Raw genomic sequence first — 22,678 nt, forward strand, 5'->3', positions numbered from 1 at the left:
TGAATGCATGATCCATACAGTAATAATCTATCATCATAGTAATAATGTGTCATCATGCCTGAAGCTCATGAGTGAACTGAGGACATGTCTGTGCGGTAAAAGGCAACAATGTTACCATTCAGGTTTAGTTTGTTTCCTTAAAGATTAAATAACAGTCTGTCTGTCTGTCTGTCTGTCTGTCTGTCTGTCCGTGACTCTGTCTGTCTGTCTGTCTGTCTGTCTGTCTGTCTGTCTGTCTGTGACTCTGTCTGTCTGTCTGTCTGTCTGTGACTCTGTCTGTCTGTCTGTCCGTGACTCTGTCTGTCTGTCTGTCTGTCTGTCTGTGTCTGTCTGTGACTCTGTCTGTCTGTCTGTCTGTCTGTCCGTGACTCTGTCTGTCTGTCTGTCTGTCTGTCTGTGTCTGTCTGTGACTCTGTCTGTCTGTCTGTCTGTCTGTCTGTCTGTCTGTGTCTGTCTGTGACTCTGTCTGTCTGTCTGTCTGTCTGTCCGTGACTCTGTCTGTCTGTCTGTCTGTCTGTCTGTGTCTGTCTGTGACTCTGTCTGTCTGTCTGTCTGTCTGTCCGTGACTCTGTCTGTCTGTCTGTCTGTCTGTCTGTCTGTGACTCTGTCTGTCTGTCTGTCTGTCCGTGACTCTGTCTGTCTGTCTGTCTGTCTGTCTGTCTGTCTGTCTGTCCGTGACTCTGTCTGTCTCTCTAACATTTTGCTTGCTTATGGTTGTCCATTGAACATAATGATGACATCCACTCATTTCCTTAACTGTGGGTTGGTAGGTGACTAAAGAGTCCTATCCTGGAACCTCATGTTCTACTACCGGTAGAGTAGGCAGGTGAGTTCCTTTGTGGCATTGCTGCCGCCACGAACACACACACGCGCGCACGCAAAGAATTTAGGCCGGGCAATTACAGTAATATTTCCTGCTATGACCAGTGATGCGGAAGTCAGCAAGAAATGTCTGTCTGTCTGTCTGTATAACACACACACACACACACACACACACACACACACACACACACACACACACACACACACACACACACACACACACACACACACACACACACACACACACACACACACACACACACACACACACACACACACACACACACGAAGTTACTCCTTTGAAGTGCATTCTCTTCTAAAACAAGCAACTAGAGTATACCTAGTGCTAAGGTAAAAGTGCATTATATCAGCTACCTACTGTCTTAAACAGATGAGACAAATAGGAAGATCAAATGAGCAAGAGCTAAAACAAATAAGTGTTGAATAAGCAAGAACCACTAAGACAAGAGTTTGTACAACTAGTTAACAACAAGTAGGCCAGGCAGAGAGGAAGGGTAGTGTTTCCTGAAGAGGTGGGTTTTCAGCCTGCGGTGAAAGATGGGCAGTGACTCTGCTGTCCTGACATCAGTGGGGAGTTGTTTGTACATGTATGTAGTTTATGTTTGTACATGTATGTAGTTTGTTTGTACGTGTATGTAGTTTATGTTTGATGGAACTCCATTGATCGGGTCACAAGGATCAGCCATGTGTTTGAGCCCCTGTAGGGCTGTTAATGCGTCACTCTGCTGTCCCAATGCGTCACTCTGCTGTCCCAATGCGGCATTATTTGCAAACAGATCCTGTGTTGATCCAGTGATCCAGTTATCCTCAACATGTTTCATTTTAAGGCCCCCCAGAGTCGTTAAGGCCCCCCAGAGTCTAAATAGATCTGTATTTTATGGATAAAATGACTGTGATGCTGTATTAACTAGTTTAGCTGAGGACCCCCTGGAACCCCCAATAAGGACCCCTGGGGGTCCCCGGACCACACTTTGAGAACCACTGACTTAAAGGTATGTGTGTGTAGCTGCTCTGCACCGTAACCTTTGACCCCTGGCAGACAGTGGTATCTACACACGCACGCACGCACACACACACACGTTACAGAGTAACTTTTACACAAGATGGACCCTGGAGCCCATGAGCATGTTTCCTCCTCCTGAAACACCTCAGCTCAAAGTCTAAACGTCTGTCAGTTATAAGGACAAAGAAACACAATAAAGACTGAGTTAAGAGAGAGAGACACACACACACACACACACACACACACACACACACACACACACACACACACACACACACACACACACACACACACACACACACACACACACACACACACACACACACACGTAAAGTAACATTAAGTACATTTGCTCAAGTACTGTACTTAAGTACAATTTTGAGGTATTTTTTTATTTTATGCATCGCGATGCGACACATTGTGAGCTTGTAGATCTGCTATTTTCAAAAGATTTTCAGACATTTTATATATTTGAAAACTTGTCAAATGGGACATTCTGCATAATGAGTACTTTCTACTTTTGGTACTTGAATTCTGGACTTTTAACATAAAAATGTGTCTGCAACCCGAACATGGGTCCCGACAGCTGCTCTTCAGTGAGTCAACAGACTTTTACGTGTCTGTTGTAGTTATTTCATATGACTGTTACACCACCTAGTGGTAGAATAGCTTCATAACAGCCTATAAGGTTGTTGTAATAAACACACACAGATTCTTCTACACGTTCTTCTTATACATAATATTTATATTTTTGAATGGATTTGGTGATATCAATGCTTTTACTGTGAATGTTCTGTGAATTCTCCATCAAACTGGAATTCAAAATACTCATAAGCATTCTCATGCAAATAAAATAGAAAATATTTTATTACAGTCATGTTTCTGTGCGTTTTTCCACTTTCCAGCAAAGATAACAATTGACACGATTTGTCAGCAGCTTGTTTTGTAGGTTTACGAAAAGACTGTCTGATTCTATCAGTAAGAATGATCAAATAGAGCAGTGGTTCTCAACCTGTGGGTTGGGACTCGTGTCGTGACCCCAGAGGGGTCCCCACATGACTTTGGGGGAGTCCCCAGATTACAGTGAAGTGTCAATAGACTCTATGCACAACAGCCATATTGGAAAGAAATTGGGCCTCTTCCTTACTTCCTTCACAGGTGTTACCAATGCTACTAATGAAGGCTCTGTTCCATTCTGGTCAAACAGAGTCTGTGCTGACATTGTGCATGTTGGCTCACTGGAAACACTTGAGGGGGTTCCGAATGGCCCCTTACGGGTACCTCTGAGAGTGTACAAATGGAACCAAATGGACCCATTTGGTTCCATTTGTAAACTCTCAGAGTTATGGGGGTCCTAGAAATGAAAAGGTTTGAGAACCACTGTGCTTCACTAAATGGAACAGAGCCTAGTTAGTATCATTGGTAAGACCTGTGAAGGAAGTAAGGAAGAGGCCCAATTTTCATCCAATATGGTTGCTGTGCATAGATCCTATTTAAGGACTTTTTAATTTCATACCCCCCCCCCCCCCCCCAAAAAAAAAAGACCATTACTGCTTCAAACATAATCAACAAACTAGAATATAAAAACTGGTCAAACATTGGCCAAATTGTCAAATAATAGAAGAATGAAAGAAAAGAAAGAAAGATGTTTTTTTAAAATAGCTCATCCTGCTATTTATCAGTGGAACCGAGTCAAACTAAATGTAGCCTCGGGAATCCATGCATATTTATTTTTTTACCTTCTCTTCTGCAATAATATCCTCTCCCTCTTTGAGGTAGTTGTAAAGAAGCAGTAGAGTGGTGTTACCTGTGTTAAGTTATATTCCATCATGGATAACTTCAAGCAAAAACTCACACAGAGACAAGATGACCAGTTCTATGGCTACTTAACTACAGTGAAGCTGCAGCGCCTTCTTCCACAGGATGCAAACATGGCCAGGGCAGATTTCACGGCATTTCTTAACACAGCATCATCTCATATCACGTTGAGAAATCAAATGGTTCAACTTCTCAGAAGACACCTGGCTGTTCTCACTGCAACCTCCCTCTCTCTCTCTCTCTCTCTCTCTCTCTCCGGCACCTTGACCTTTAATGACACTGAGACTACTTTATATGTCTATGAATGAATCCTTGCTCTTTTAAAAGTATTTTTGTTGTGATGTGAATGTTATTAGTATAGTCTGATGGCTGCTCATCAAGGACACAGTGATGTTGTGATGTGAATGTTATTAGTATAGTCTGATGGCTGCTCATCAAGGACACAGTGATGTTGTGATGTGAATGTTATTAGTATAGTCTGATGGCTGATCATCAAGAACACAGTGATGTTGTGATGTGAATGTTATTAGTATAGTCTGATGGCTGCTCATCAAGGACACAGTGATGTTGTGATGTGAATGTTATTAGTATAGTCTGATGGCTGCTCATCAAGGACACAGTGGTGTTGTGATGTGAATGTTATTAGTATAGTCTGATGGCTGCTCATCAAGGACACAGTGATGTTGTGATGTGAATGTTATTAGTATAGTCTGATGGCTGATCATCAAGAACACAGTGATGTTGTGATGTGAATGTTATTAGTATAGTCTGATGGCTGATCATCAAGGACACAGTGATGTTGTGATGTGAATGTTATTAGTATAGTCTGATGGCTGATCATCAAGGACACAGTGATGTTGTGATGTGAATGTTATTAGTATAGTCTGATGGCTGCTCATCAAGAACACAGTGATGTTGTGATGTGAATGTTATTAGTATAGTCTGATGGCTGATCATCAAGGACACAGTGGTGTTGTGATGCACTTTGAGCAGCAGAACAACATCCATTCTGAGGCTGTGGTTCAACAAGGTACATTGTAGTGCTTTGTACCTTTTCAGCTTAGTGTCATTCATTCTCTCAAACTGTTTTGTATTACAGTTGATACAGTTACATGGTGTTCTAGTTCTAGTACAGGCCCAGAGGCAGATTTAGGTATCGGTGACATGGGCAGCTGGCCAGGGAGCCAACATGTGAGAGGCAGGACGAGATAAACAACAACAACAATAATAATAATAACTCTGAGTTCAGATCTCCACCAGCCTACGGTGGGTAGGTTGCCTACCCAGTGGAGCAACTTGCCTCGGCTGGTGCCGGCTGCAGCCTGGAATAATGACATGTTAAATACTAAGACATTCAGTGTGTTTAATGTTAAACACTAAGACATGTACCTCAGTGTGTTTAATGTTAAACACTAAGACATGTACCTCTGTGTGTTCCAGCTTTGGTCTTCTGCAAACACGTAGACACTTTCAAACAGACCGGGAAACATCTTCAACAGGTCAATAGCAGCAGCATCCTCAGCACTGTGAACAGAATATTTTTTTTATTTTAGTAATCACAGGCCATATGGTCCATCTTCTCCTTTTTTATGTAGTAAAGCAGGGGTTCTCAAAGTTTTTCATATCAAGGACCCCATCTGGAAAGTGTGGCATTTCCATCACATAAAGATAACAGTTTATATATTATATGTACTTGATGATGGCTAACATTGACCATGTGTGGCTTGTTTGGTTGTTTTCTTTGATTACTGTATGTGTATTTTACCTGTGATGATGAATACATGAAATGTATGTAAGGCTAACAGGAGTGGCTAAACTTTATGTTATCTTTAAATCCCATTCAACTTACTAGTGCACATGATGATTGCTTATGAAGCGCAGCAATCCAAATCCGTTGTCAGGGTAGCTCTTCTTGCCCTCCATCTTCTGAACCACATCAGGTGGCAACTGGAAAACCAAACAACTTAAAGATCAAACATACTCGGCCGGCTAGTGGACATAAAGACAGACGTGAACCCAAATGATGTTTTAGTCACCTTGTCTTTCCATGCGTTGAATAGTCCCTTCTCAGCGTACCGCTCTAATTGCCTGATCATTTTCTGGTCACCAGTTCTACAGTTCGCAATTTTCCTTTGTTTTCCTACCTTTATCAAGTACTCTACTCTCCTGGAAGAAACCGAACAAAATAATGCAGTAAAAACAAATGTATTTAAAACATATGTAGGTAGAAAACGACATTGTGGATCAAACAGGATGAGCTGGGGTTGTAAGCCAAGTAGAAATTAAATGTATATGTCAGTGGCTGTATTTAAAACCAAAAAACAACGACAACCCTGTATTTATTGTACCTTTTGTCTGACCAGAAGAAAGCATGATCCAAACATTCCTCCACTTTAGGTCTTGCCATTGGGTCTCCATTGATCATCCTCTCGATGAGATCCTTGGCAACCACATCCTGAACATGGTCCAGGTTGTACTTTCCATCCAAAATGTTGACTTCACATCTAGGGTTTTTGCCAAATGGATGATGTCCTCCAGACAGGATGTAATAGATCAACATCCCAGCCACCTTTAGAATGAATGTAAACATTTAGTGACAGTACTGCATGTGTTACTCATTGATTACATTGTTGTGATGCAGAATAAGAACAAACCTGGATGTCAGTGCTGCGTTTATACGGTACACGTTCATCATCATCCAAGGCCTCCTTTGCCTTCCAGCATCTTGTTCCTGCACTGCTTGTGAGAAACGTTGTTTGTCCTCTGAGCAACCGTCTGCTTATTCCAAAATCAGCCAGTCTTGCCCTACCTGTAATATCTGCAGGGCAAACAGGGTAGCCTAGGTATTATAATAAAATAACAAAATAAATTCAGTGAATGGTGCTTAAATCTCAGACTTTATCTGCTTGTTTAATTTGGATTCTGTAGCTTACCAATTAAGACATTCTGAGGCTTGATGTCCCGGTGGAGAATTGGAGGATTCTGAGAATGGAGTATCTTTAAACTATTAAGAACCTGCTTTGCAAGGTGCTTCTTCAGTTCAAAATCTGTATTTGTGATGTGTTCTTCCAGTGTGTATTCACATAACTGAAGAACAAGGTATCCAAAGTGCTCATCTTCTACAAAGCCCAGATATCGTACAATCGAAGGATCATCAAGCTCTGGAAGACTCAAAAAGTTTTCCTCGTTCTTCAGCACCTCATAGTTGGATTTAGACATTCTCTTCACTGCCACTTCAGTGCCATCATCTCTTAACCCCAAGAACACCTCAGTTCCATCACTTCCCTTTGCTAAGCGGATATCATTGACAAACTCAAAACTTCCAACTTTGACAACTTTGTCAGCGTACGCAAGCTTCTCTAACTGTAGTCTCCACCTTTCACTGACTGGACGCCATTTCCGTCGTAGGGTTGGTGATGGATCCATGTCTTTACTTCAGAACAGCTATGGAGACAAAATAAATTAAGTTCAATAGATAGAATTTTTTATAAATCATTTTTACAAAATCACATACAGCAGTTAAGGGTATAGAAATGGTTCCTACACAATTTTAACAATGAATTTCCAAAACTTTTCCAAAATATTTAACCTGATTTCCAGGCCTATATAATTCGACCATGCAATCAACCAGGTACGTTTTGTCAGCAGGTCCGGTGCATCACAGGAGCAGGACATATAATAATATAATAATATAGGTCCGGTGTATCACAGGAACAGGACATATAATAATATAATATTAATATTAATATTCCTATGTTTCACCCGTTTCAATTGAAACGGGGCCCCAACCTCAGGGGGCCCCCACAAAAAATAAAATAAATAAATAAAATAAAGCTTTTTTTTTTTTTTTTTGACTCGCATCCCAGTCCGGGGCCCGCCTCCGGCTGGCCGACGTCCAATAATTTCATGCAAGAAGAGGATGTAGATCTGATTGAATCAGGGCTCAGCTCAAGTGAATCATGTGAGTGAGTTGTTTTAGCTGTCTGTCCATGGTGGAAGTGCAGATAGCCTAATTAATTTAGTTCGAAAATGCATCATTATGGATTGTGGAAGCAAATCAACTTCAGTCCACAAATTATTTTTTAATTTTTTAATAATAATATTTTTTTGGGGGGGCCCCCATATGAGCTCTTGAAACGGGCCCCCAGATCATTAAGGCCGCCCCTGATCACAGGAGCAGGACATATAATAATATAGGTCCGGTGTATCACAGGAACAGGACATATAATAATATAATAATATAGGTCCGGTGTATCACAGGAGTAGAACATACAATAATATAGCAGGACAGTGGCCAACAGAGGTAAGAAGAAGGCGCTGGAGCAACACATTTTCATCAGGACCTGATGAAGATGTAATTCACATCGAAACGTTGTCCTCTTTTGTACTCTGCACCTTGATAAGAATAAAGGCAGTTAAATACATCAGAGTTGCTCCAGTGCCTCCTTCTTACCTCTATAGAATGGTAGGCCGATACCTTTGTGTCTAAACATGCAGTAGACTGAGAGAATTCCATTCCAAATGTCATGCCACTAAACCACCTATCCTAGGCCTAGGGCACTAAACCACCTATCCTAGGCCTAGGGCACTAAACCACCTATCCTAGGCCTAGGGCACTAAACCACCTATCCTAGGCCTAGGGCACTAAACCACCTATCCTAGGCCTAGGGCACTAAACCACCTATCCTAGGCCTAGGACACTAAACCACCTATCCTAGGCCTAGGGCACTAAACCACCTATCCTAGGCCTAGGGCACTAAACCACCTATCCTAGGCCTAGGGCACTAAACCACCTATCCTAGGCCTAGGGCACTAAACCACCTATCCTAGGCCTAGGGCACTAAACCACCTATCCTAGGCCTAGGGCACTAAACCACCTATCCTAGGCCTAGGGCACTAAACCACCTATCCTAGGCCTAGGGCACTAAACCACCTATCCTAGGCCTAGGACACTAAACCACCTATCCTAGGCCTAGGGCACAAAACCACCTATCCTAGGCCTAGGGCACTAAACCACCTATCCTAGGCCTAGGGCACTAAACCCAATAATTAATTCCTAAGACTTGGAGTCAGATATTATCCTCTAGTTTCATATCCATTTGAAAGTTCTGCCAGAAAATGTGTGTTTAGTAAAATATCTACACTTTTCCACGAGCTGCACACGGACGACTTTCTGTCCGGGCGAGGGACCCAGAATGAGTGCAGGACTGAATATATCTAAATATCCTCTGGGAAGCACGAAGGTATGGGACACACAATTGGCAGGTGGTGTGATTCATAACCTCGCACCAATCACAACAAATTGTGTGCCCCATACGTTTGTGCTTCCCAAACATAGACTGTTTCCAAAGGAGGTTTTCATATGTTCAGTCCAGCAGTCATTTCAGGTCCGGCCTCTTCGCTGGCAGATAATGTTGTCCGTGTGAAGCTTGTGGAAAAGTGTAGATATTTTACTAAACACACGTTTTCTGGCAGAACTTTCAAATGGATATGAAACTAGAGGATAATATCGGACTCCAAGTCTTAGGAATTAATTATGGGGTTTACACATGCAGTGCGGTGAAGATTTATGCCGCAGAGATCATTCTGCTAACCAGGCGGGGATAGGACCGATCATATGGCTGTGTATTTGGAATACATGAAATGTATGTAAGATCACGGACATTCTAGGGCTAGAATGTTCCTGATTCAGTGAGAGGGAATGAACTGCCAGTTCATTGACTGACGACGCAACGCAGGAAACAGTACTGGACGGACTGGTGAACAAATCTTTTTAGTGAACTGTACAGAATGATTCCGTACACTGTAAAGAAGGATAATTACCATCATTATTTGTTGTGTCACCTGATTGATTCGTACTCGAGTGAGTGCCCCACGTGACAAAAAGAAAGCAGATCTACAAGCTTACAACGCACCCGCTGTAGCACGTTGTGAGCTGGTAGGAATGCTGGTTGCAACAATGCCTTCCAAGTAGCAACACGATGATGAAATACCAATTAATAAAAATGTCATCAGGTCTAGTACTAGTAACACAAGTTACACGTTGGCAGCAAGATTGTTGTGTAGAAAAGTCAGCCACTGGAAACAGAAACAGGGTCCAAAACCTCTTTTTATGGCCATGCTTGAACCTACTGGCATTGTGACATGTTAAGAGCTTGTAGATTTGCTATTTTCAAAAGGTTTTGACAAATGGAAATCTCTTATGGATGTACCTGGCAGCAAATATGATCAGATTAGAGTCCATGGCTAAATAATACATATCAATATGGGGTCCTTGACATGAATCAGTGCATTAAAGTTAAACCACTGATTAAATGAACAAACTCACCCGGTTTCCTTCAGCAGCCAGTAGATCAACTTCAAACAACAATTCTGCTGAGAAAACAGCTCCAACAGCCAGGAAGTGAAACTCATAGAACTAAGTGGTGAAAACAGACTTTATTAACAGTGGATGAAACACGAGCTCTGCTTTAGTTTACATGAAGCCATGAAGTTATTCTTCCTCGTGAACTTCCTTCCTTTTCCTTCTTCTTTTGCTTTCTGGCAGGTACAGGTATGTACACTGAGAAGTGACGCTGCCCTCCACAGGGAAGGGGTTTAGTGTTTTATCTTATTGCTACATTTTATAGCTACATTATATATATATATATATATATATATATATATATATATATATATATATATATATATATATATATACATTATAGCTATTATATGTATTATATACATTATAGCTACATTATATACATTCTACATTTTATAGCTATATTATATATATTATATACATTATAGCTACATTATATACATTCTACATTTTATAGCTATATTATATATATTATATACATTATAGCGTCCATGAGCAAGGCATTGCACCTCGCTGTCATTGTCCATTCACTTTGAAGTTGCTCTGTGTCATAAAAAGAAAAGCAGTTTATAATGATCCAACTTGCTGAGCCACCTCACAACACGGTGGCGCCATCTTGTGAGGTCGGGCTCGGGACTCGAACCCGCGACGCGCTGTCAGGCTACATTGAGCCTAGGTGCCCGGACCGCTGCGCCAGCCGTCCGGGCCAGCCACTTCCTTTTAATGGTGTCACTATTTTGCTAAAGTTTCTTGTTTTTTTACTTTATCTTTCATTTGATTTTTAATTTTACATTTAGATTGTTTAGGTTGTTTAAGGGATATTGTTCTATTGGCTGGAAATGTTCTGTTTCTTCAAATTAATGTTCCAGCTGGGGGAGAAGGGTCTGGTGGAGGGTGGTGGCAAGGCCAGGCCTGTACTGGTACTGTACTGGTACTGTACTGTACTGTACTGGTGCCGGTACCATAGCTGGGCGGGAAGGGGAACTGCAGGGGGTTGGCCTGGTGGATGCAGGGGTTGCTCAAACCTCCGGCCGCGGCGGCCATGTTGGGCGGCAGGTTGAGGCCCTGAGCCTGCATGACCTTTCTCCTCTGATGCTGCAGATCCCTGTCCCTCTGCTGTCTGCTGTCTGCTCCCTCTACTCCCTCTGCTGTCTGCTGTCTGCTCCCTCTACTCCCTCTGCTGTCTGCTCCCTCTCCTCCCTCTGCTCCCTCTGTTCCCTCTCCTCCCTCTGCTCCCTCTGTTCCCTCTCCTCCCTCTGCTCCCTCTGTTCCCTCTCCTCCCTCTGCTCCCTCTGTTCCCTCTCCTCCCTCTGCTCCCTCTGTTCCCTCTCCTCCCTCTGCTCCCTCTGCTCCCTCTCCTCCCTCTGCTGCTGAGGATCTGTGCAATCCACGTCCATCAGGTGGTTGGTCTCCATGTATTCATAAAGAACCAGAGGTGTCACCATAGTGTCCTACTAACTTCTCTCACCCCCCCATCCATTCACCCCCCCCATATCATTCTTCCCCTTCCCCTCCGACACAACCACTATTGCCAGATTCCACGAGAGAAATAAGCAACCAAAACAAGCCCAAAAGAAGCGACTAGAGGCCACACATGGCATGAGCACTTTAAATCTATATGATCTACAAGCTCACAACGTGCCAAACTTGTAGATCTGCTATTTTCTAAAAAAAAATATCTTGGAAGAAAACAAAACAAAAAGTGGAATAAACATTTTAACAACACAAATCTTGGTGTCTGGCACAACATGTTTTCAGGTGGGGATACGTGGACAATGACAAATTAATCTGAGGGTCCTTCACATGAAGATGTTTGAGGACCACTGGTTTAAACAACTTTTAGGAAACCCAATAAACAGCAACCCGCAACCACCATTAGCTACATGCAACTTTACGTACACTGAAAACACTGAACACAACCCTGTGTGACCATCCATTTCATGAAGAGGACGAGTCAAAGTTATGGAAACAATGTCACAGGTTTTGTTCTACCCCTGATAGAAGAGTAGGAACAGTGTTACTGTACATGAGAAAATATTCATCAGAAAAGTCCACGTTGTGCTAACTCCGCCTATAATAAGGCCTTATATAAAAGGCTGCTGATTCACAACAGAACTAAATATTGGCATCCTGGTTGCTTTGGGATGAAGGGACAGTATCTTTAGACCATCTGTATAAGTATGATGTAAAAACAACCAGTAGGTAGAAAATGAGAAAATGAGTTTGACTTGGAACCCACTCTTTGAGGGTAGGCGTTTCTTTGTGCAGTGGTGAGTCACTTCACTTCATGGATGAATTTCATGCAGTAAAAGTAAAACTTGTGACCATCCATTTCATGAAGGACATTTTAAAGATATGAAAAAACAATGTCACATTTTGTTCTACCCCTGATAGAAGAGTAGGACCAAAACTACGAGTGAATAAATATTGCTTAGAAAAGTCAACTTTTTGCTACCTCTGCCTATAAGGCCTTAAATAAAAGGCTGCTGATTCACAACAGAACCAAATATTGGCATTCTGATTGTTTTGGGATGTAGGGACACTACCTGTAGACCTATAGACCTATAGATGTAGGGACAATGGGCCTCATGCAGCAACCGTTCTTAAGAGGAAATTTCTTCAATTCTACAGTTGTATAATATATAGGATATAAATTACAATAATATTTTTTTCATATCTTTAGAGCAGTGGTCCTCAAAGTGTGGTCTGGGGACCCCCAGGGGTCCTTGAGAGTTCCAGGGAGCTTGTAGATTGGCTATTTTCGAAACATTTTGATAAATCTTGAAAAAAATCCCTGGCAGAAAATATTTTCAGATGGGGGTCTGCAGCCAAATGCAGGTCAATTTGAGGGTCCTTGACATGAAAATGTTTGAGAACAACTGCTTTAGAGTAGCCTGGCTCCACCCCCTGAATCGTTTGCCTCACATTCAGGGTCTGGTGACGCTGTTGAAGGCGGGTGTTTCTCGGTTGAAAATCTGTACGACGAATCGGGATCGGGATAATCCAGTATGAACCAATTGCCAAAGAGTCCCACTTGCAGCCCATCTCAGAAATGGGCTTTCAGACTGAATAATGGAGTGAAACGAAATGAAAATTCAGGCTGAGTGTCAGGCTAGCTTTAGAGTTTAACGGGACTGAAATTACAATCTAACCCAAACGGACCCGGTTGAGTTGAAGCCCAAGCCCCATACCCACCCCATATTTCTTTCAGAGGTCACTTCACTTCCATGCAGAAGTTTCATGACTTTTGCAGTAAAAGTAAAACTTGTGACGATCCATTTCATGAAGAGGACATCTTAAAGATATGAAAAAACAATCACATTTTGTTCTACCCCGGGTAGGGGTGTCTCAGAAACTAAGGCTATTTTTGAGAGTTTGTTCCTGCACTATATAGGAGGTTATTATTATTTATTATAGGAAACTGAGCCCAGATAGGAGGAAACGGGGGAAAAGAAGATCATTTGGGAAGCACTTTATTTTATGGTACCAAATAAGACAAACTCTTTAACAGTGAACATCAACATAACCTTGTTAAACAGCTTTTACTGAAGAACTGCACAAAATAGAGATTAAAAACGTACCGAAAATAAAGTGCAACCAGGACATGTGTGTGCAGCGCCGCCGGGTGCCTAAATGAAAGTATGGAATATTATATTAATACCTTTTAATTTGTTTCTTTGTGCGTTTTCAGTTCATCTGTTTCTAAAAGAAAGGATGGGAGCAGGTTGTGGGTCATTAAATGCATTTTACTTACAAATACAATAATGGGCACTTTGTCAAAACTCAAAACATACAAACCAGCAACCAGGTGACAAACTAAACAGTTATGAATATTTGATTTGATTAGATTGGCATCCATGAGTGAAAAAGACAAAAAAGAAAACGTTTAAAATCGTCCTTTCAAGAGTTTCTGTTAGTTTGTCCAAGTGAACCAATGTATGAATACCATAGCAACCATGTTTGTTTACACCCACCATGTATAGAATCTTATATAGCAACCATGTTTACACTGATGTATGGATGCCATAGCAACCATGTTTACACTGATGTATGGATGCCATAGCAACCATGTTTGTTTACACCCACCATGTATAGAAGCGTAATAGTAAAGATGTTTACACCATCAGCCAGATGAGATCTGCTTACATGTACAGTATATAATATATGTATGTATGTACAGTATGTACAGTACAATACAGTAGGCCTCCAGGGAGAGAGACTGGGTTAAGTGCAGATGGAGAACAATAGCACAGTGGTTCTTAAAGTGTGGTGAGTTGTAAATGGAGCCTTAAAGGTCCGTAACTCTGACAGTGTACACATGGAACCAAATGGACCCATAAGGGTCCATTTGGTTCCATGTGTACACTGTCAAGAGGGAGGTCTTGAAATGTAAAACATTTAGAGAACCACTGCAACAGCATAATTCATGAATACACTGATGACAAGCAGAGTGACATGATGACATCATAACTAACACACATGAGCCGTTTGTCCAATGAGAGAATAGTTTCATAGAGGGAGGGGCTTCATAGAGGAGGGAGGGGCTTCATAGAGGAGGGAGGGGCTTTTCTTGGTCACACAGAAATGGACGCTGTTCATTTGTCAAATCAAATCCATCATCCATCATCCATCATCCTCATCCATCCATCCAAAGCACTGACGGCACAAACAGATACAAAACTATCTTCTTCTTCTTCTGCTGCTCCAGAGCCTTGATCCATGTTCTCCCCCAACTCTTCTTCTATCATAGAAAACATTAAGTGGGATTTATTTGGACCCCTGGCACGAGTTCTATGTGGTCTGGTACTGTGTGTGTGTGTGTGTGTGTGTGTGTGTGTGTGTGTGTGTGTGTGTGTGTGTGTGTGTGTGTGTGACAACAGCGTTGTCCTGTGTGGTACTGTGTGTGTGTGTGTGTGTGTGTGTGTGTGTGTGTGTGTGTGTGTGTGTGTGTGTGTGTGTGTGTGTGTTGTGTGTAACAACAGCGTTGTCCTGTGTGGTACTGTGTGTGTGTGTGTGTGTGTGTGTGTGTGTGTGTGTGTGTGTGTGTGTGTGTGTGTGTGTGTGTGTGTCAACAGCGTTGCCCTGTGTGGTACTGTGTGTGTGTTGTGTGTAACAACAGCGTTGTGCTGTGTGTGTGTGTGTGTGTGTGTGTGTAACAACAGCATTGTCCTGTGTGGTACTGTGTGTGTGTTGTGTACAGTGTGTAACAACAGCGTTGTGCTGTGTGTGTACAGTGTGTAACAACAGCGTTGTGGGTGTGTGTGTGGGTGTGTGTGAGTGTGTGTGTGTGTGTAACAACAGCGTTGTGTGTGTTCATGGCAGGTTTCATGTCAGAGGAAGTTTGTTCCTCCGTCGTTTTAGTGCAACTTCAGCTCAACTCTGTTGTAGCACTGAGACTAGTACTGTACTACAACTGTACTATACTGTACAATACTGTAGTACTGTACAGTACTATACTGTATGTACTATAGTACTGTATCTCATCATTCATAGGACTCACTCATATCATCACAAACTGGCCGTTTATAAAGCCTCTCACATGACCTTCAGTAGGAACTCATATGTAGGTCATAATTATCTATTTCATATCGTTAGCCTCATAGCTTATTGTTAGGGTTTTCAGGAAAGAAAAGAAAAACCACCATCTGCCTAAATGTAAGTCCTCCGTCTCCACTTAGACAACCATGAGATAAATAACTCATTTTGCCTTTATTTATGTGTCTAACTGTACTCTCCTATCAGTGCATTATTGCCTTGTCCTCAGCCTATCACAATGCTTGTTACATTCTATCATATCTGTCCTACTAGTCATTTTAACTTAAAATGACAAGATATGATTTTGGAATCATAACAAGCGTTCTGATAGGCTGAGGACGGCAGGATGAATCAGCAGTGCTGATTAGGAGATTATAGGAGAGTTAGGGTGTGTTTGGATATGAACTCATTAGGGGTGTGCCGATACACTAATTTCACCAAACGATACGATATTTGGCTCACAACTTCGATACGATTTCGATACGATACGCACTTTTTTATTATGAAAATATATGGGGGAGAAAAAATGCAAACAAATAATTATGTTTTTGCATCATTCAGACGCAAACTTGTAGCTTTTCAGCTACAATAGCCGTTTTGAATCCAAATAGGGCAATAGTGTGACACCTGACCCGAAAAAAACCAACATGTTGTCACCCTTTTCACCTCGGGGCTGTTTGCATGCCTGATTATTATTATTGTAAAAAAAAAAATATATATTTTTTTTTTCAAAACGATATTTTTTTCCCCCAAAACGATACATATCGTCACGAAAACGTATCCCCCTAGAACTCATGTATTAGTTTGTATTAGCCAGGGCGCTCAGTGCTATATATCTGAACCCTTAGACAGACATCACAATGTGGCCCAAAAAAAATGTCTTGGGGGATTCTGCTAACGAGGCTAACGATATGCAGCTCACAGGCAGGTCACATGACTCTGAGCAGCAGGTCACATGACTCTGAGCAGCAGGTCACATGACTCTGAGCGGCAGGTCACATGACTTTGAGCAGCAGCTCATAGGTAGCGTTAATGATGCCCCAGCTGAGCAGCGAGCGGTGCCAGTTGAGGTGGGCTCCTCTGAACAGCCGGGCCACGCTGCCCCCCCGCTCCCTCCACACCGTGCCCAGCACCTCCCCGCAGGGCCGGAAGGCCCCGCCCACCTGGGCCTGGGCCCTGGACTTGGCCACGTTGAGCGGGTAGAACATGATGCCCAGGAAGGCCCCCAGGACCCCCCCGCACACAAAGTCCGCCGCCAGGTGCCCCGCCGGGCCCCGGGCCGGGGGAAGCCGCTCCTTCAGGGGCCCCCGCAGGCCGAAGAACAGCACGTTGCTGGGCCCGTTGCGCAGCAGCACGGGCACCAGGCCGCGGTACAGCTCGGCGGGGCCGTGCTGTACCAGCAGCGTCCTGAAGGTGTGGGCCGTGTTGGTGAAGCGGGCGTGGTGCCGGTGGTCCTGAAGGAGGGTCTGCACGCGCTCGAACGGCGTCAGCGCCGCCTCGGCCGTGCCGGCGGCCGCCGCGGCGAAGCTGCGCGTGGCCGGCTCCGGCACGGCCACGCCGCTGCCCGCCGCCGCCTCCAGCAGGACGCGGGAGAAGTCCTCGTACAGGCCGAACATGATGGCCACCGTGGTGCTCTTCTGGAGCAGCGGGGGCAGCAGGCCGCGGTACAGCGTCCGCGCGCCGTCCCGCCGCAGCTGCAGCACCGCCTCGCGGGCCGTCACGCCGTGCAGCTGCTGGCGGAACAGGACCTTCTGGACGGGGAAGGTCACCACGATGTTGGTGAAGGCCGCCACGGAGCCGCACGCGTAGTGCTTGGCCCGGGGGCCCAGCCAGGGGCCCAGGGCCCCGCCCCCGGCCCCGCCCCCGGCCCCGCCCTGCTGCTGCTGCTGGGGGCCCGGTTGGGGTTCCACGGTGCTCCTCACGGCCATGGAGACGCTCTCTGCTCCCTCACAGCGGCATCGGGGGGCTCTGTGGAGGGCAAAGGTCACGTGTTAGTGCTCTGTGGAGGTCGAGAGGTCAGATGTTTGGCTTTTTATAGAATCAAATCTCACTGTCCAATGACATCACTCATCTATGACATCACTCATCTATGACATCACTCATCTATGACATAATCCACTCTGTCTCTATCAAAATCTGGGTAAAATCTGAGTCTCATTGACTTTAATAGTTTAAAAGTATAAAACATTTGTGGAAAACAATCAGCGGAGGTACATTTGTGGTCCACACACACACACACACACACACACACACACACACACACACACACACACACACACACACACACACACACACACACACACACACACACACACACACACACACACACACACACACACACACACACACACACACACACACACACACACACACACACACACAGTATAGTAAGGATCCCTCACATAATGTGATCTAATTCTCTTAGACTCTAGCAGTCCCCAAGCTCTGAGCTGGAAACTAAACACATAAGCTGAATTCCAAAACCCAAAATCACAGCCACTGGCTCACTCCCACTGGCTCACTCCCACTCGCTCACTCCCACTCGCTCACTCCCACTCGCTCACTCCCACTGGCTCACTCCCACTGGCTCACTCCCACTCGCTCACTCCCACTGGCTCACTCCCACTGGCTCACTCCCACTCGCTCACTCCCACTGGCTCACTCCCACTGGCTCACTCCCACTCGCTCACTCCCACTCGCTCACTCCCACTCGCTCACTCCCACTGGCTCACTCCCACTGGCTCACTCCCACTCGCTCACTCCCACTGGCTCACTCCCACTCGCTCACTCCCACTGGCTCACTCCCACTGGCTCACTCCCACTCGCTCACTCCCACTGGCTCACTCCCACTCGCTCACTCCCACTGGCTCACTCCCACTCGCTCACTCCCACTGGCTCACTCCCACTCGCTCACTCCCACTGGCTCACTCCCACTCGCTCACTCCCACTGGCTCACTCCCACTCGCTCACTCCAGATTGACCCGGAAATAGTCTGGGCCCAATTGTTCATTTGCTTTTTGGAGGAGGCGAGTGGAGGAGACGAGTGGGCTCTCCGAGTGCACATGGAGCGAGTGTACATGAAGTGTAGGCTCGACCACTCTCCACATGTCCTCGTGGAAGACTTCCTCATCACGTGTACACGTTGTTTTCATTCTCCTGTGACTATACATGGTCCTCCTCCACTAGTGGCCACACACACACACACACACACACACACACACACACACACACACACACACACACACACACACACACACACACACACACACACACACACACACACACACACACACACACACACACACACACACAGCTTGAAACCATGCCGAAAACAGCGGCCGGTCAGACCTGGTGACAGATATTAAGGAACCCTATACGTAACTAACTATACTGTTAAATCCAGGACCCACTGTGCTATTGTTCTCCATCTGAACTTAACCCAGTCTCTCTCCCTGGAGGCCTACTGTATTGTACTGTACATACATACATATATTATATACTGTACATGTAAGCAGATCTCATCTGGCTGATGGTGTAAACATCTTTGCTATTAAATGTTGTCATTTTTTAATACATATTTGAAGCTTTTCAGAAAACTTTTTTGAATCTGCCTCAGGTCAAAAAACAACACACATATATTAACACACACATTTCAGCAACACATGTATTAACACACACATTTCAACACACCAGAGCTGGTGAACAACAGGATTAGATGACATATTATTATTTTATATTTATATATATTTATATATATATATTTATATATATTTGATTATATATTAGATGACATATTAATGCTGTCAAACAGTGTCAGAATGTAAGATGACATATTAACCCTTTAAGACCGGGAACGCATCCGAGTCATTTTACATTTCTTTGGCTATTCAAAAAATAGCAGATCTACAAGCTCATAGCACGGCACTATGAGCTGGTAGATCTGTTATTTTTTTTTTAAATCTTGAAAATGTGTGCAAAATCTTTGAATATAATATATATATATATACATATATTTTTTTTAAAGTGAACATTTTTACCTCAAATCTTTGCTTCTGGGAATGTCTTCTACAAACCTCTTCTAAATACTAACAGTTTTTTGAAAATAACTTATGTTGCTATAATATCAATGGAACCTTTTTCATGTCAAGGACCCCCTTCTCTAAATATGTAGTTCTAGGGACCCCCAGAAGCAAAGATTTGACTTACAAATGTTGGCTTTTAAAAACATACTGTATATTCAAAGATGAGCACAACATTTTCACAATGTTTCTAAAATAGCACATATACAGCATTTGTCTCATTTTAGATGTCTTTGGCTATTCAAAAATAGCAGATATACAAGCTCATAGAGTGCCACGCTATGAGCTTGTATATCTGCTATTTTTGAATAGCCAAGGACATCTAAAATGACACATATTAATGGGTTAAAGCTGTCAAACAGTGTAAGTACTGTATGTACAGTAAGAGCCATACTTTACACTAAAGATCACAACGTTGACACTTTGAACTGTGACCCAGCCTGAGCCAACAGACAGACAGTACTAACAGATCACTGATAATGGTTATTATATAACTCTATAATAAATACTAACAGATCACTGATAATGGTTATTATATAACTCTATAATAAATACTAACAGATCACTGATAATGCTTATTATATAACTTCTGCTCTTCATTATTATATAATATATAATATTATTATATAATATATAATAGAGTCATTAGTTGCAAATCAACTTGTTGTCTCTCAACACACTTTACATACTGTATAGAGCAGCATGAATGTGACACACCCACACTGTAAGAGTTATGCTTAGTAATAATAATAATAATAATGTTATGTCTTGTAGCTACAATGATAAGAGTTTTGATGAATATAATAATAATAATAATAATAATAGTTATGTCTTTGAGATACAATGATATGAGTTTTGATTAATAATAATAATATTATGTCTTGTAGAGACAATAAGACAAGTAAACAGTGATGATTACCTCCATGCTTAAAGCTATAAATGGTAAATAAAATGTAAAGGGTAATGTTCACCCTTTCTCTCTCTCTCTCTCACACACACACACACACACACACACACACACACACACAATGGACCCAAATGGAAAGTTGGAAACAAGCCATAGGCTTTCTTGAGTTTAAAATCCTCTTAGCAGACCTTGTATTGAACTGTACTTTAATGTGCTTTTTCTGCAAACTGCTATGCAAGTATTCAGTCACACACACACACACACACACACACACACACACACACACACAGCAGAAGGAGCAGTTAGGTGTTCAGTGTCTTGCTCAAGGACACTAAACCCAGGAAGAATGCAGGGATGGAACCCAGAAGTGACCCTCTGCACCTCCTGAGCCTTGGCCTCCCACATGTATCAACTAAACTAACTAACTAACTAAATTGACCCTTTACCGTCTCAACTATCATACAAACAGCATTTTAATCTCCCTCCATAATGTTACAGATCTGCATAATTCATAATACAAAGCCTCAAACACAGTCCTGCTGTCTCTGACCTGGGTTCAACATGCTAAGAATGATAATTAATAATAATGTGTTTGATTTGTTTTGCACTTTTCATTCATAAGGAATCTCAGAGCTACAGAGTCAATCATATAGTGTCAACACTAAAGGACATAAACTACAATATTTACACCTTTCTAAATAGAAAGGTATTTATGCCTGTCTACTACTCACAATGTCATGATAATAACACATTAACAACATATTAATAACAACATAATCAATAACTGACCAGAAGCTCTTGGTGGCAGCAGGCTAGCAGCTAGCAGGTGTTTTTCATGCTCAATGATGAACAGTTTAAAATAAATGACATTCATCTGTGAGGCTAACGTTAGCCTGCTAGCTCACTTTACTTCACCTCAACCTCCTCTGCTTTGAACAACAAACACTGAACATTTACACTTTAACACTGATGAGGAGGTGCAGCTAGCAGGCTCTGAGCTAACATGCTAGCATTCTAACACTGACAGACCAGCAGCTACATGCTAGTATGCTAACATGCTAACATGCTAACATTCTAACTGACAGCTACACTAACAGACCAGCAGCTACATGTTAGCATGCTAACATGCTAACATTCTAACCAACAGCTACAGTAATAGACCAGCAGCTACATGCTATCATGTTAGCATGCTAACATGTATAGTCTGCATTCTAACTGTCAGCTACTCTAATAGACCAGCAGCTACATGCTAGCATGTTAGCATGCTAACATGCTAGCATTCTGACAGCTATAGTGCTGCGTACCAGCAGCTGAGCTACATACATGTTAGCCGGCAGCTACATGCTAAACCCATAGACTTAGACCCAGCAGACCTACAGCTATGTTAGCATGTTAGCATCAGAGTCCCAACAGGTGACAGCTGTCATGTATGTATGTATGTATGTATGTTGGTGTGAATGCTAACATGCTAACACAGCTGCTATGTGTCATGTATGTGTGTGTGTTAGTGACTGTACCTGCTGCTGTAGCTTCAGTGTGTGTGTGTTGTCTCCAGGTCTCCACACCATTCATTAATTAACACATTCATTAATAATCATGAATAACTTAATGTTTGACACAGAGTGACATCAGGAGGACTGGAGGTCGCGACGTCTGACGGCGGCGGCGCTTCCTTGATGTTTAGGACGCAGGCAGGTTCTAACCAGCCTGAAGGATCCGACACCGTGTCAGGGTTCCTGTTCCGGTTCAGAGCGGAAATGACTTTGCCTCATCACCACGTCATCAGGTGGCCGGAACCAGTGACCGGAACCAGTGGTGCCGTGCACCTCCAAAATGATTCCCTCTTGTTTAAAACTTGTTTAGTTTTGGTATAATCGTTTGGTTTCTTTTGGTATAATAATGGTTTGGTATGTTTATCTTTTATTATGACTCGTAGTGAGACTAAACTGATTGATTCGCATTATGTGGGGAACAAAAACAATGTGACACCAACCGGAACCAACCTCCAGAACCACGGTTATTTTGTTTATTTTTTTTCAAAACCGGATCTCAGGTTTAGAACGAATGCCAGGCTTTCCTCCGAGGTGACGCGAGGTTAGGTTAAAACAAACCACCTTGTCCAAGTGCGT

General features: G+C 43.1%; 2 protein-coding genes across 2 annotated transcripts; both read right to left on the minus strand.

Moving 5' to 3' along the window:
- Positions 1 to 4,943: 4,943 nt before the first annotated feature.
- LOC308075748 (serine/threonine-protein kinase/endoribonuclease IRE1-like) lies at positions 4,944 to 10,138 on the minus strand (the record flags this gene model as incomplete). Its single annotated transcript, XM_080415696.1, has 8 exons — positions 9,993 to 10,138; positions 6,598 to 7,108; positions 6,319 to 6,482; positions 6,013 to 6,233; positions 5,701 to 5,830; positions 5,514 to 5,611; positions 5,090 to 5,188; positions 4,944 to 4,986 (listed from the first exon to the last, which is right to left on the minus strand). The coding sequence occupies exons 2-8, from the start codon at positions 7,088 to 7,090 to the stop codon at positions 4,944 to 4,946; spliced, it is 1,248 nt and encodes a 415-aa protein (XP_080271822.1). The 5' UTR covers positions 7,091 to 7,108; positions 9,993 to 10,138.
- Positions 10,139 to 13,753: 3,615 nt separating this feature from the next.
- LOC308076243 (mitochondrial nicotinamide adenine dinucleotide transporter SLC25A51-like) lies at positions 13,754 to 22,239 on the minus strand. Its single transcript, XM_080416438.1, has 2 exons — positions 22,067 to 22,239; positions 13,754 to 17,531 (listed from the first exon to the last, which is right to left on the minus strand). Exon 2 carries the CDS (start codon positions 17,489 to 17,491, stop codon positions 16,559 to 16,561), a length of 933 nt encoding a protein of 310 aa, XP_080272564.1. The 5' UTR covers positions 17,492 to 17,531; positions 22,067 to 22,239; the 3' UTR covers positions 13,754 to 16,558.
- Positions 22,240 to 22,678: the final 439 nt, after the last annotated feature.

Source organism: Gymnoscopelus braueri, assembly GCF_963280865.1.
Source record: "Gymnoscopelus braueri genome assembly, chromosome: 20".
Taxonomy (NCBI): Eukaryota; Metazoa; Chordata; class Actinopteri; order Myctophiformes; family Myctophidae; genus Gymnoscopelus; species Gymnoscopelus braueri.